Source organism: Prunus persica, chromosome G3, assembly GCF_000346465.2.
Source record: "Prunus persica cultivar Lovell chromosome G3, Prunus_persica_NCBIv2, whole genome shotgun sequence".
NCBI lineage: Eukaryota > Viridiplantae > Streptophyta > Magnoliopsida > Rosales > Rosaceae > Prunus > Prunus persica.
The window spans coordinates 24,766,586-24,781,876 of record NC_034011.1 but is presented as its reverse complement, the minus strand read 5'-3'; the positions used below and the strand labels follow the sequence as shown (position 1 = coordinate 24,781,876).

General features: G+C 36.5%; 2 protein-coding genes across 5 annotated transcripts; one reads left to right on the top strand and one right to left on the bottom strand.

The window, feature by feature from the left end:
* On the top strand, nucleotides 3,488–8,840 carry LOC18783649. Of its 4 annotated transcripts, none has more exons than XM_007217640.2 (10): nucleotides 3,488–3,995; nucleotides 5,851–6,221; nucleotides 6,333–6,416; nucleotides 6,574–7,074; nucleotides 7,179–7,314; nucleotides 7,433–7,595; nucleotides 7,688–7,816; nucleotides 7,936–8,130; nucleotides 8,221–8,343; nucleotides 8,427–8,840. In XM_007217640.2, exons 2-10 carry the CDS (start codon nucleotides 5,918–5,920, stop codon nucleotides 8,544–8,546), a joined length of 1,755 nt encoding a protein of 584 aa, XP_007217702.1. In that variant the 5' UTR covers nucleotides 3,488–3,995; nucleotides 5,851–5,917; the 3' UTR covers nucleotides 8,547–8,840. The 4 variants fall into 4 exon arrangements, with proteins under 4 accessions (XP_007217702.1, XP_020416137.1, XP_020416138.1 ...); XM_020560548.1 differs by having other exon boundaries at nucleotides 5,838–6,221; XM_020560549.1 differs by lacking the exon at nucleotides 3,488–3,995 and adding an exon at nucleotides 4,554–4,674 and having other exon boundaries at nucleotides 5,838–6,221.
* Nucleotides 9,639–14,203, bottom strand: LOC18782229 (probable serine/threonine-protein kinase At1g54610). Its single transcript, XM_007216945.2, has 9 exons — nucleotides 13,229–14,203; nucleotides 12,559–12,843; nucleotides 12,082–12,399; nucleotides 11,615–11,842; nucleotides 11,303–11,400; nucleotides 10,968–11,070; nucleotides 10,453–10,860; nucleotides 10,232–10,367; nucleotides 9,639–10,142 (listed from the first exon to the last, which is right to left on the bottom strand). The coding sequence occupies exons 1-9, from the start codon at nucleotides 13,742–13,744 to the stop codon at nucleotides 10,108–10,110; spliced, it is 2,127 nt and encodes a 708-aa protein (XP_007217007.2). The 5' UTR covers nucleotides 13,745–14,203; the 3' UTR covers nucleotides 9,639–10,107.

The following is a 15,291-nucleotide window of genomic DNA, read 5'->3' as shown; positions in this document are numbered from 1 at the left end:
AAAAAATAAAATGAAATAAAAAAGTGGACAGACAATATACAATTAATTATATATAATGCAAGAGACATCTTGCATTATTAAATAACGGGCTAATTTAATTGTGCATGCATATATGCACTTTCTTTTTCTTCAATATGCTCGTGCATGTCACGTGCTCTGTGCACTTTCATGTTAGCAGAACAGATCGCCACTTCCTTCCATCTTTTATTCATTTTATTGCGCACTTATATTAGTCATTGGGGAGAATTTAGCTTCATGTCGTTTTGCCTAGAATGTTGCTTCTTGTCTTAACGTTTTGTGGTTTGGTTCTAGCTCTGATTCTTTCAAGTTTCAAGACCAAAACATGGGATCCGATTATGCATCACTTAAAATACATATGAGGAGCATATGTGAGTTAGGAAGTTGGTTAAGACAGTATATCGATCCGTCCTTTTGCACACGAGGTTTAAAGTCGTTAGAATATTTCATTGTCCATAAAACAAATGGATAGGGAATATACCATTCGTTAAGACCATAATTTGTACCCGTGATATGCTAAATCTCCAAAAGCTTTAAGTAAAAGTTAATCAAAGACCAAACTTTAAATAATCACATATTTATATTAATACTTGTCGTCTAAACTTTTACACACTTGTCACCGAAGCAATGCACTTACTTTGCTATACAAGCATCACTGCATTTAGTCATGCTGCAAAATATTTAGGGCCATTTGATAACCATTTCAATTTTAGTTTTTAGTTTTTATTTTTTATTTTTTATTTTTTATTTTGTTGCGCTATAGTATAGAGAAAAAAGAGGGAGAATGGAAGTGAGAATAAGAGTGGAGATGGGATTGAGAGGGAAGATGAGAGGAGAGGATGGGGAGGGAGGAGTAACAAAAGTAAAAACTAAAACTAAAAACTAAAATCTATTTCAAATTGTGTTCACTTTCAAGTTTTTGTTTTTACTTTTGTTACTCCTCCCTCTCATCATCTCTCTCAATCTTATCCTCACTCCTATTCTCACTATCATTTTCCTCTATACTCTAGCACAAAAAATAAAAATTAAAAACTAAAATTGAAATGGTTATCAAACGGAGTTTAACTATCGTCCATCTATAAGCTATTCTAATTTCAAAAGTTCAATGCTAAAACGCATCATATATGGAGTTGTTCCACTTTATAGAGACTAGTAAAGAACGCATCATATATTCTAATTATTAGTTGCAATGATTCATTTGTTATGCAAAACTAGCCTCTCCGCAGGCACTTTCGCCCTTGTGAGAGGCATTTTTTTTTTTGAAAATTTTAAATTTATTTTAGAATTAAAAAAGATAATGGGTAGTTATGTTCCATAAAAATAAGATTCATTATCTGAATTTCCTTTTAATTTTAATTTTTTATAATATGAAAAAGTGTGAATTTACCATATTATTCTCATTTGATTAATAATTTTAATTATTATTAGTGTTTAAATTAGCAAATGACATTTTCTAGTATTTTGAATGTTTCACCATTCTTTGCCTTTTGCTTTATATATATATATATATATATATTTAAAAAGTAATAGAAAATTAAATTTGGATTGCTTTTTCTGAAAGCAATCTGTCATGCGACACGTTGCAATGAAATTGCAATGGCAACATCTTTTATTATATATACTAGCTTTTTCGCGCCTGCGAGTGGCATTTTTTTTAGAATTAAAAAAGATAATGGGTAGTTGTGCTCTATAAAAATAAGATCAATTATCTTATTTTTCTTTTAATTTTAATTTTTTTTAATATGAAAAAGTGTGAATTTACCATATTATCCTCATTTAATTAATAATTTTAATTCTTAATGTTTGTACTAACTAATTAAGGATATTTTCTGATATTTTGAATGTTTTACCATTCTCTGCTTTTTGCTTTATATATATAGATTATTAGGTGAGCCCTAACCCTCAAGTATCGTAATCATTGGTGGAGAATTCTTTTCATGGAAATTGATTGTCACCCAAATTACTTTTCCTTCTCCCTTTTACAAATCTGCAGCTGACATGAATCATAGCTTGCTTGCACTATCCTTTTCGTGTTTGGTGTAAACATGATTTCAAAAAAGAAGTGGCAAAAGCATCTCCATATATTCAAGTTAGGTTCATGTCACTTACAGTTTACAATTAGGGTTCAAGTCTTATCCACCTCTTCACGGCTCTAATAAACTACACAACTTTTAGAAAAAGCCCAGCACTGCTATAAAAAAATTTAGGTGCCCCTATCGCTCAACAAAGAGTATAATTCAGTGCCCCACCCTCCAAAAATATATATTTCTTACATATAGCTAGGGCTATATATATATATATGTCAACCTTGAACCCCCCAAGTCAATGAATATGGTGGATCTCTCTCTCTCTCTCTCTCTCTCTCTTAAAGTAGGTATGATAAAGTTTTCTTATAAGTTGGGTGCAAGCATTGACATATAGGTGTTGCCTCCAAAAACAGGTAAAATCAGACTTGTGACTGTGACTGTGTGAGTGAGGCATAGTAAAAGAGCAGAAGAAAAGGTAGGGAAACAAAAGCAGCTGTATGAAGCTGTAAACCATATAATTATGCACAAGAGGCATCCAGTCTGTTTGGTTGGGTCATATCCAATTGTCATATTAATAAACATGATGAGTTACATGCGCGCCCATGTGGCCCACCCCAGTACATGCAATATTGAAATACATTATAATCCTTTTATTTCATCAATAAATGAAGATTAAAAGACTTTGTATTCTTGACAAACTGTAGTTAATTACATGTTCAATCAATCGTTAATTACATGTTAACACACGTGATGCTGCGGTTTCCCCTGCCTGAACTTAGACCAAGATGAAGGCCGGTTGAGATCATCAAATTCCATGGAAATGTGTTGGCTCATAAACGCAAGGAAGTCAACATAATTAAACTACTACGATCCCACTAATTAGAAAATTATAAAAAAGAATGAGACTGGAGATACAAAATGATTTGTAAAACTATGGGACTTACAGTTCGAGGGGTGGAATACATATTCAATATATCCCGGGGCCATTTATAGAAAGAATTTTCAAACGATAATGTCGTTTTTTTTATTCAACAATTATCGTTCTTTTTATGTGAAAAAAAATATACATACGTCATAGATGATACATACATCGAATAAAGAAGATTACATCAAGGAAGTAATAGAGGTATATATTTTTTCTGTTAGGAAATATTATTTTGGTAACCTTTTCTTTAAAGTAATAGAAAATGCTAATAAGTATTTATCTTAAAACTAAAAATAAAAAGATGAATATGGTAAGCCGGATCCTAGCAATGCGTAATTAGCAATAGCGAATTCAAATTTCAAAGGAAGAATATTTTGTAGAAAATATGAATCTTTGTAAACAGGAAACAGAAAGCGACAACCAGAATACACGAAACAAAAACAGAGGAACAGAGGAAGTAAATTAGTTAGTGATTAATTAAAAAGAATCTGTGAATCCGGATTTTTATGAAGGAAGGAGACAGACGTGAAAGTAAGTTAATGACAAGTATATTGACAACCTCTGCTCCATTCTCTCTCTCTCTCTCTCTCTCTCTCTCTCTCTCTCTCAGTCTCTGCTTTTGACCACCGAAATCTCGGACGCTATTTGCTAAACTCAAGGGCAACAATACGAACAGCAAGCAAGAAAGAAAGAAAGAAAGAGCTCAAGCCCACCGCCAACCCCTTCTCTCTGAAAAACACTTGTACAAATTTTATTTATAAATCAAAACCCTTCCTCATCATCCTCCTTATCATTTATCTCCTTCTTGTTCTTCCATTGATATTTAAAGGGTTTTTACCTTTTTTAAAAAAAAAGTTATCCAAGCTTCAAAAGGAAGAGCAGCGAGTTCTAACATCAGACCCGGATCCAACATTGTCGGACCCATCCGCCCCATCTCATTCTCTCTCCGCTTTTGCCCCATACTGGGTTTGGCTCTGTTTCTTGTTTCAGAGAGAGGGAGTTGAAGATACCATTCTGGCAACAAGGTAAGGCTGCGGCTTTTGACGATCTCTATCTATTTTTACGTCATTGATTGCGTTAGATTTTCTGGGTTTTTGTCCAAAGTTGCCAATATTTAGTTTCATCTGTAAAGGCTCTCACTTTCCATATGCTGCCTTCATTTTTTTCTCAAATTTTTTTATGGGATTCATTTTTTTCTCAAATTTGTTTATGGGACGTTTGCTTATCACAAGTTTGTAAATTTCATGGGATTCGTAATGGGATTATGCTCTTTTGTTTCGAATTAATTTGGTTGTGTGATGCTGACTCTTTGTTGTCTGTTTTGATTTGTTTCATTTTCGTTCGTTGAGTTTTGTGTGTTCCTTCTTGTATTTCTTTCATTGCTGCTTCTTTCAGACGAAATGTATATTTTTACACTTTTTATTGTCCTATTGATGGGAACGAATTCCTTTTTTCTTTTTAAAAACATTTAATTGTTATTATGATTGCTTGCAATCCTATTCGTTTGTCTTCTTTTACATCGTTGGAAGTGGGCCCTCTGCCGTTTCTTCTACCTTTTGCAATTTTAATATCTCTTTGGAAGTTAAAACAGGAGCTTCCTTGAAACTCAAAGGGTGCTATTCTTCTCTCTCTCCCCCCTTCCCTTTATATTTATGTGTCTGTCAGTTTGGAAATTTATGAAAGAGATGCAGAATTGTTTTCTGGGTATGTAATTCTGAATTTTTTATTATAGAATTTAAGCTCTGAAATTTCTGCCTTTCTTGTTTATATAGCAGTGAGTTGATAGAATTTGCCTGATATTGCTTAGTTAGCAGGGATATTCTTTTGAATTTTTCTATTTCATATAACTTGTGAAATCTTCTGTGTCATTATTGATGTTTCAATTCTGAGATTAGATCAATTGTTTCAATGTTACTATTATGTGTCTTTTATTGTTTGCCTTTTTTCAAGTGAAATGTGAGCTAACAATGAAGATGCATTACTATAGCAGGATCCTAACTACTTATCTAATATCATAGTAGCATTTCATGACGTAGCCGTTACCTAAGAATTTATAATCATATTTTGAGAAGAAAATTACAGTGATGAATAAGGGGGAAACTACCGTTCAAGCCTCATCATATTCCTGAAGGTCATCGGTTAGAATCACATTTGGAGTTTTCTTTTCCCATCCCTCCTTATTGAGTGATAGAAGTCTTCTGCAAAGAGGAGTTGTCGTTAGATGTTAGATTTTATAGCCGGGCATGTCTTCTTATCTTAAACAGTGGCATTGATGGTATTTGTTTCTCTTACATCCTCACACCTATTATTTCTGCTTCTTCATGGAGCTTGAGAAGAAAGAAGACTTTTAGCCAATAGCAAGTAGAGGGACTAAGGTTTTGTTTAGTTGTTCTTGAGGTGGTTGTACTATCTTTTTGTTTGCTGGTCATGTTTATGTTCTAGTGAGCCAGAACTAAATATTTGGGGCTTAAGATAGATACGTGGCTTATCTATGGGACTGGGAAAGATACAGCCCACTTTGTTTGAGAAGGTTTTGAATCAGACATTTGATTTTTATGATGATTGCACAAATTTTCATCTACAAATTGATTGAATAACTAGTGTAGTGCTTCAAGTTATCAGTCGTTTCTAACCAAGGTGCTTTCTGATAGTGTCACCATACTCATTAAACATAGAGACCTCTGTGTGTCATCCGTTTGATTCTAATAATTTTCAAGTGTAAGTTGGTTAACTGCCCTAGCATTTGAGCCATCAATTACTGAAACAGTATCGTGATGAAAGAATTGATTGCGTTCTCATGATTATTTGTGATAATAGAAACTGCTTTCCAGAAATCCTTTATTCTTCTCTGATGTAATTTGTTTCAGTTATTCATTATAGGCACACAAGTCGGAGGACTTGATGAAGGCATCGTTGTAGTTGGGACTTGCATGATTTAAAAGCTACAATGGGTGGTTGCATGTCAACCCCATCCAAAACAATTAAATCACGGAAAAAACACTGTCAGCGGGTCATCAAACGCCATAGAAAGGCAACCTGCTCTGCTTCAGATAGTACCAAGAAAAGAAATACCAGTTTCAAGAAAATATATAGTGATGCAGGAGGTCGCGTGAGTGACTATGCTGTCAGTGAGTTTGTTCATGTGGACTTTGAGAATGGTGCAACAACTGCTCACAGAAGATCTAAGGTTTCTAATTCAACATTCCATCTCACCCAGCTGCAATGGAACCTCAGTCAATATGATGCGAATGGTGTGTGCTCTCTTTCATCAGATTTCAACTATCTTTCAATTTCAACCAATAATTCTGACAAGAAAATTCATAGCTCTTGAATCTCATATTTTGAAAGTTATTCATTTGCAGTAATTTGCCAAGAGGAAGCTTGGTTTGACTCAGTCAGTATTCTGGAGTCTGATTCAGATGATGACTTTATCAGTATACATGGAGGTATTGGCCATCAGCCTGTAACTACATATTACAGAATGAAAGCCTTGTGGTCTTGTTTGATTGCAAAACGTCATTACTACTGAAGTAATTTTTCTTGAGCTACTTATTTGAAAAGGATTTTGTTTTGTTTTCTTAATTTTCTTCTCTTATTCTACAGATGGTTTTCCATTAGCAAGCAATCCAATTGGGAATATCTCAAGTGGCCAAGTACTTCAGTATGAAAGATCTGCTCGCTTTGTTGATAATGGGTGTAAGTATGAAGAATACCAAAGCTATATGAAAATAGGAGGTAAATCAGATAAAATCACAGGCAAAGATGAGCGCAGGGAATCAAATCGGTTTTCGGTTATTAGTACCCAGGGCTATGAGCTTTCACGCTTAGGGAAGGCTGATGAAGTTTGCAGTAAGAGGAAGAATATATTAGATCACTCTTATGGAAGCTTTAAAGGACTTAGAGAGGATGGACGTGATTCTAATGAAAAAATTCAAGACAATGCCCTGAAATCCGGGTTATCTCGATTGGTACCTTCTGTAAGTTTCAACGATAAGATTCTAGGTGCACAGAGTTTGGTTCCACAGTCCCAGAGAAAGCCATCAGCAGTGTTTAGGCTTTCTTTTAAAAGGAGATCCTGTGATGCAGAAGAAACCATTGAACAATGTAAGTATTCAAAGAATTCAATTTTCTTTGAATAGAAAGAAAACTTAGAATATTGGGATTGATGTACATGTATATTACTGAACATTTCAATGATATATCCACAGGTCAATCAAAAAGGTTTCTGTATCGGCCTAGACCAGGATATATGATTCCATGTTGTAGAGTAGAGAAGCCGACTTCAGGATCTTGGTCTGAGATTCCACCTTCAACTTTTAAACTCCGTGGCGAGAACTATTTCAAGTATGACTTTGGTTTTTTCTTTTGTCAAAACCAACCTTAACTAAATTTAGATTTGCAACTAACTACTCTGTTTTGCCTTGCTAATGATAATATTATTTTCTGTTGGTCTACCATCCAGAGATAAACGAAAGTCACCTGCTCCGAACTACAGTCCATATACTCCAATAGGTGTTGATGTGTTTGTATGCCCCAAAAAGATACATCACATTGCCCAGCATCTGGAACTTCCCAATGTGAAAGCAAACGGAAAAGTGCCTCCACTCCTCATTGTAAACATACAGGTAAATTTTTTTTTAGAATTGATTTATCTTGTTATGTTTTGTTTGTTATATTTTTTGCAATATCTAATGATATTGCTCTGCGCCTGTTGCAGTTGCCTACTTATCCTGCTGCAATGTTTCTTGGTGATAGTGATGGAGAGGGGATGAGTCTTGTAATGTATTTCAAAGTTTCTGAGAATTTTGATAAAGACATCTCTCCTCAATTCCAGGACAGCATCAAGGTAACTTCATCCATTTGGATAGGCATGTACTTTATTCTGATGTACTCTCCCTGATGGAAATGTGATCTTATGTTCTATTGGAACACTCACTCTGTTGATATATTTGAATGATGCTTCAGAAAATGGTTGACGATGAGACGGAAAAAGTGAAAGGATTCGCGAAGGACTCCACTGTACCTTTTAGAGAAAGACTAAAGATCTTGGCTGGGGTGGTAAATCCTGAAGATCTTGGTCTGAGTTCTGCTGAGAAGAAGCTTGTACATGCATATAATGACAAACCAGTTCTTTCACGCCCCCAGCACAATTTTTACAAGGTAAACATTGAACATTTATGTTGCTGAGTGTTAAGATGATGAAGCCTAAAAACCATGTTGTTTGACTTTACCAAGCTCTCTCACATGCAGGGTCCTAACTACTTTGAGATTGATCTGGACATTCATCGCTTCAGCTACATATCAAGGAAGGGTCTCGAATCGTTTCGAGAACGTCTAAAAAACGGAATACTGGATTTTGGTTTAACTATCCAGGTAACCAGCAATCTTTTTATATTTTTCTGTGGTTTGGCTGGAAATTGTGTTAATGATCTGACTATCGGGTTTGCTGCTTATAGGCACAAAAACAGGAAGAGTTGCCAGAGCAAGTGCTGTGTTGTATGAGACTGAACAAGATAGATTTTGTAGATCATGGCCAAATTCCCGGTCTAGTGACCCTTGATGATGATGAATCATGATCAAGATGCAGGCAGGGCCTGACGTGAAATTGGTGATCAAGAGTTGCTCCTTCTGTAAATCAAAGAAGAAAAGATCTTTATACCCCATGAAAGTGTTCCTTTATACCCGTTTCTATAATCATGATTAGCGTTGTACAATTAAATTAAAGGGTATATTACTGGTGATAATCTGCTTAGGATTTAGGAGTGTTACTAGGACTAGGTTTAATATCGGAATCACTTGTTCTACTCTATAATTTCTCCAATATAATAATGTGGTTACATATCAATGGCGATGGTACTTAAATTGCATTTTATCTTATATTCGGAAAAATAAAATCACATGCCAAATTTGAATTCAGGACAAAACACAATGGTGGTGACCAAAACTACATTTTTATCCTATACCAGTCTCTCTTCTGCGCATGTGGGAGGCTTTTTTTTTAAAAAATTAAATTTATTTTAAAATTAAAAAAGATAATGGGTAGTCGTGTTTCATAAAAATAAAATTCATAATTTGATTTTGAATGTTTCACCATTCTCTGTCTTTTGCTATAGATATATAGATTATATGGTTCATAGTTCATACATACCCAACCAAATCACCGATAAATAATTAAACAAATGCAAAAGAAGTCATTTTATAATTTCTTGATCATTTTAGTTTGGTTTTTAAGAATATAATTTCTTGATCTTTTTATTCATCTCACATGTTTTAAAACTTAAATTACCATTTTCCATCCCAAAACAATTTCTGTTGATATAAATTCATTAATTAGAAGCATTAAAAAAAACATTTTCATCTTGCAATATGCAAGGGCATATAAGGAAATTTGATTGATTGATTTATTTCCGAAAAAGAAAAAACAGAGATTAGGGTTTTGAGGGTATAAATAAAAGAGTGGAAGACTCTGGCAGAAGAAAAGTGCCCGAGGCCGAGCGCTCCCCTCTTAAGGAAGAGGCGGCGTGGTATTCCACGGGAGAGGTTTAATCGTGGCGCACGTTAGTGCGTTGGGCACACATTAACAACCAACTTCTTACTTTAGGGGTTGCGTTTGGGGCTCCATGGCCGCTCTGCTGCTCTAGTTTTTGCAGCATCAGCGATCTGTTTGCCCTACATTATTTCTTCACTTTTTTTCTTTTCTTTTTCAAAACCAAATTTCTGGCTTCTGAATCTATAAAAGTTATTTAAATTTGTTTTTTTTACTTCTCTGTTTGTTTTTGTTTTCCCCTATGCGATCTGAATTCATCGAGGCGAGCTGCGTAGCTTAAGAAAAGTTGATTTGGGTTGCCAAACGTTTGCTACATTGTCCATGGTGGTGTTGTACATCTGTATAAATTTTATGCCTTTTCTCAGTTTATGATGATACAAAGGGTTTGCGGTGCCCAGCAGAAATTTGTCATTTGAGCTCCAATTATACTCGAGGGTTGATGATGAACTTGATTCAACAAGCATTGCCAGCTCTTGCACCATTTCTCTGCACATATATAAGTTCCATTCACGACACATTCGCCTTCTCCATGGCATACGCTGCATAATAAAACTATTTGTACCACATTTGCCAGCTACGTATCTCATATCTCATAGAGCCACTTGTAATGCCTGGGGTTCTACCTCTGAAACAAACATGAAGAGTAATGTGATAAGTAATATGGTACATGTGTACCTCTTTAAGCTCTACCATGATCAAGACTTGCCTGCGTACCTCTTTCAAACCTTGATCTGCGAGCTGCATGGCGTATATGGCTTTCATTCCTCCGCAAGTGTTCATCCATTCTACACAGTTGGGAAATTAGCGGCCCCGAATACTCAATTACATGCTTCTCTTCATCAATGGAATCCTAATACATTGTTAAAGGATAAGTCATAACAGGAGCGTTTTGGGTAAATTGTATCAAAGATGATGATTGTGTCCTTGGTCCTTACCATGTCGTTTCCTGTATCTTCTGATTCATCTGCCCTGCAAAGTTCAGATGTATCGAAAGTTCTGAGCTTCCGTATTGCAATCTTGGAAGTTCCATTCCCTTGTCTGGTAAAGTCAAATGTACTCCCTGCAAAATTTGTATCCAGTGCACTGAATTGGCTTTTAGACCCATCTGAAACTGCGGATTTTGTACCATCCTCATTTTGCCTTTTTGCCCATGTAAAGCCACTTGCTGCTGAGATAAGTGCACCAGAAGAGAATGTACTATCTCCCTGGGATGTGTTCAACTTGCAATTCTCTGAAACTGTATCGAATGACAGTTTTAGAGACTCACGGCGCAGAAGACCTCCTTTTTCCCTCAAGATAAGTGGGTTGCAACGAGCAGATTGAGTATTATCATCTTGCCCATCCTGCACAGTCAAGGATAAATCATTCAATTAAAACTGGCTGGCTTCTTGCTTCTTCCTTCTATAACACTAACACAGATACACATGCATGAATAGAGACAGAGAAACACCTCTTTTGGTGCTAACTTAGCGGAATTATTTGACTCTTGCAAGGTCTTACGAACTCTCCTTGGCTTCCTTGATGTCTCCCGCGCTCGAATACCAGGCCTTTTCCTGACAACACAAGTTATTCAACACAATTAAGTTGTCTGAGAATGTAGCAAATGCAGTCATCTAAGTACCCCATAATTAACTGCAGCAGTAAAGCATTGTCTTAATCTATGAAGTACTATACATTTGAATCCGGTTCTCAGTAAACTTCACGACTCAAAACGGAAACACCTGAGTCCTATAGATATATCCGAACCACAACCTCAATAGAAATGTTTATGAATGAAGAATTTACCTTTGCGAGTCTTCACGACTTTTGGTATCCATTTCTTTGGTAGGTGGATACTTTGGCAAGTGAGAGGGATCACACGCATAAGGTCTTGTTCTGAAGTACTGGAGGAAAATATCCATGATAAAGAATTGAATCAGCAAAGTTAGAACTTTTGTTAGCTTTAAAAAATGTCTCTTTAAAACAATGTCCAAAGGATTTGCCATGTACAACTACTTAGGAAAGCTAACTTGTGCCAATGTTTTGAGCTCTATATTGAAATTCAGAATTTTTGCGTTGAAGATGTTTCTACAGAGATCATGTTTTCATAACCATTACCTCAGCCATAAGGACAGAGGAGGCAGTCCCGCGCTTGTAAGGTTCTACTGAAAGAAGATTTTCTAGCATGTCCACTGCAGTAGTCGGAAATTCTTTACACCTATCCCTAAGAGAACTCTCATAAGAATACTGAGGTTTAAACATGGTTGCATGAGGAAGCTTTGACGCTTTCCAGTATTCTTCTGGTGGGGAGCCACAAAGCTTGAAAATTTTGTGTAATTGTTCAACCTGTAAAATGAGAGGGTGGTTGTTAACTTCAGCTGTCAGATAAGTACAATCTCAAATTATCAGAGTCCCCTGGAAATTAAATAAAACAGCATGAGAGTCTGTTAAGTGCTAGAAACCGAGACGCTAGTTATTAACTTCATCTTGAATTCTAAATGCCATAGTGCTTATGAGGATTGTATATTAGCATACAATAAGGCAAAGGTTTTATAAATACATAAACAGAGGAGCACTGTGCTTACCTCAGTTCTCCCTTTAAGGAGAGGCTTCCCAAGAAAAAGTTCTGCGAATACACAGCCGACACTCCATAGATCCACGGATACTCCATACTCTGTTGCCCCCATCAGAAGTTCAGGTGGACGATACCACAAGGTCACCACACGACTGGTCAGCGGTTGCTTGTTCTTGGAGTTAACGACATTCGCCAATCCAAAATCTCCCAACTTTAGAATCCCGTCATTGTTTACCAAAATATTTGATGCTTTGATGTCTCGATGCATAATGCCTCTTAAATGACAGTGCTCGACTGCAGATAATAGCTGCCTCATATAACACTTAATCTACAGAAACAAAATTGAACCAAAATTATTGACTTGTATGGTAGAGAAAAAGAAGAATGTTCTGACAAAGTTGTATACTTGTACTGCAGAAAATGCTTTGATAACAAATACTGTTTCTGCAAAACTTGCTAAGGGAAAGGAATTAAGCAAGAATCTAACCTGCATGTCACTGAATTTGATGTCAGAACTAGCTACTAGTCCAGCAAGATCGTGTTCCATGTACTCAAATACGAGGTATATGCTACTTGATGATTGAGATGTTATTATCCCCTCCAATTTCATGATGTTTGGATGATCAAGCCTACGAAGAATCATAATTTCTCGTGCCATAAATCTAATGCTCTCCGGCTGATAATTGTCAAAACGCACTTTCTTGAGTGCAAGAATCCTCCCTGTTTCAACTTCGCGGGCTCGAAACACGCTGCTGTACGTACCTTGTCCAATCTACATGCACACAAGCAATTAGAAAGAACGATTGTCAAAAATCAATAAACTGTAAGCAAATGCAAGATTCAAAACAATGTGGGCAGAGAATTAGCTATATATAAATAGCACATTTCAAAAACTAACATGCATGTGAGGCCATAGTCATAATGATTCACTTGGCATTGAATTACACCAAAACAAAAATCACATTGCAAGATTTTGAAGGCTTGTACATTTAAACAAACGAAAGATGGGAACTGTCAATTTGAATTGAATCAATCAGATAGCCAATTCATTGGCAAATATTAAATGCAGAAAACATCAGCCTGGAATCTAATGTGATAGTAGTACCCAAAAAAAAAAAAAAGCAAAAGAACAGAGCATGAGTTGCCAAAGGTGTTACCTTCTCCAACTTCTCATAAGAATCAGCTTTGAGGGGGACCCAGCCATAAATGGCTTCACCGGCAGCGGCGCTGAGCCAGGAGGGCCAACCGGCGGCGACTTGCTCAGCCTCCAAAGACACTCGATTAGAAAAACCCAACCGGAAGCTAAATCCGCTGCCTTTCCCGCCATTATGACTATTGTGACTATTATAACTATTTAGAGACCCCTCCTTCTCCTTCTTTGACTTCTTCAACTGAATCAACTCTCTGCTCCGATCCTCCGACTTGTCCTGACGTTGAATATCCTTCTTACTGTTGGTTTTCTTAAATTCGGAAGAATTTGAATTAGACTTAGATTTGGATTTGGATTTGGATCGGTTGATTTTACTGTTGTTGGTGGTGGTGGTGGTGGCGCTGTTCTTCAGGGAAGAAGAAGAAGGCTGCAGAACGACAGAGCCATTGTCGGCCACGGCCGCCGAGTACTCGAAACAAGGAGACGCCGAGGCAGCCGCCTGCTTCGAGCTGATGCAACCCATTCACCACCGCCAAATCCCGCCAGCATCGATCGATCGGAAAAATGTGGGGTGGCCGAAGATCGACGGCCGAGATCGGGAGATGGGTCGATAAAGGGAGGTTACCCCTACAGCATTACGAGCTCAAAAATGGATTTGCATACGAAGCCAAAATTGGGGGAGGGACAATAATGGGAGGCTTAAGCCCTCGGGAGAAAACAGAGTCGCCATTTTTGGCTGGTTTTTTGGGTGTTTCAATGAGTCCTCGGTTTTTGCGAAATGTGCGGGAGGATTATGAGGATGCAATGGCCAACGGTCCGCAACCAAAGGAGGACAATTACAGAAAGAGAAAGAGACGACAACAGACAACAACATTGATTTCTACATATACATGCGTGGGTCCTAATCTGTTTCTTCATCTTTCTCTTTCTTTCTTTGTGTCTTTTTTGCTTTGCTTTCATTTTTATTTTATATTTTTTTGGGTTTGTAATTTTACAAAAAAAAGGAAAAGACGGGATGTTGGTTGTTCTGTTTTTATTTTCTTCTGTTTTTATTTTCTATCTTCCCCATTTGTTGCTTTCATGGTTTGGTGTTTGGTTGGACAAATGTACAGAGTCGCACAGAGACACTGAGAAACAGAGAGAGAGAGAGAGAGCGAGTGAGTTGCGGAGTTTGTGTCATGACTGTCATTCATGGGGTGAGAGGTGAGGGTGGTGATGGTGGTTGCAGGCCAACTGCCCAACAGCCCCACAGCACTGCATGATTGTATATCCAGAAACAGAGTAGATATTATTAGTTTTTTGGAACCCTCCCCTGTTTTTGTACATGCTATTCATTTTGGATCTTTGGCTCCACTTTAGACTGAAAAAAGTAATAAACGGATAAATAAAAAAGACCCCACCTTCCTAATCCACATCAAATTGTTTACTGTATAATATAGCTATCTGTTAATTACACCACTCCACCCGATTCAATGAACTCAGTTTATGTTTGATATAAACTTTGGACCAAAGTACATTTGGATAAAGAACTTTGGTATGTCGGTCATTGTTCCTCCAAAATACTGGTCAACATTTTGTTTGAAGGCTGTGCTAAATTTATGAGTCGGGGTGTCACAACAATTTCTAAAATTAGTCGTTTCTTTTTTCAATTATGCAAATATGTGCTACGCGGTGTTTTAAAAGAGGCTGAAGTATACGAAGAACACAAGACACTTGATCCATTTGATATACAAGTAAATTACGGCTCGTTTGAAAGTGATTTTGAGATGACCAAAATCACTTATGAGAATAAACATCACCCCCATATTTCTCCATATAATCACTTTAAATCACTTTAAGTAGTTTTAAAATGATTTTATGGAGAAACACATGAAAAGTAATTTTCTCCATAATCGCTTAAAATCACTTCAAATGATTATTTACTTATTTAGAATCACTCCTAAACGAGTAGTTAAAAGCTATTAATTTTAAATCTTTCTTTGTTGCTTCCAAATGCATGGTTGTAAACTTTTGTTATATGGTTTTCGAAACAAACGTGACCATGCAATTAAAACTTGGATCTCTAACCAA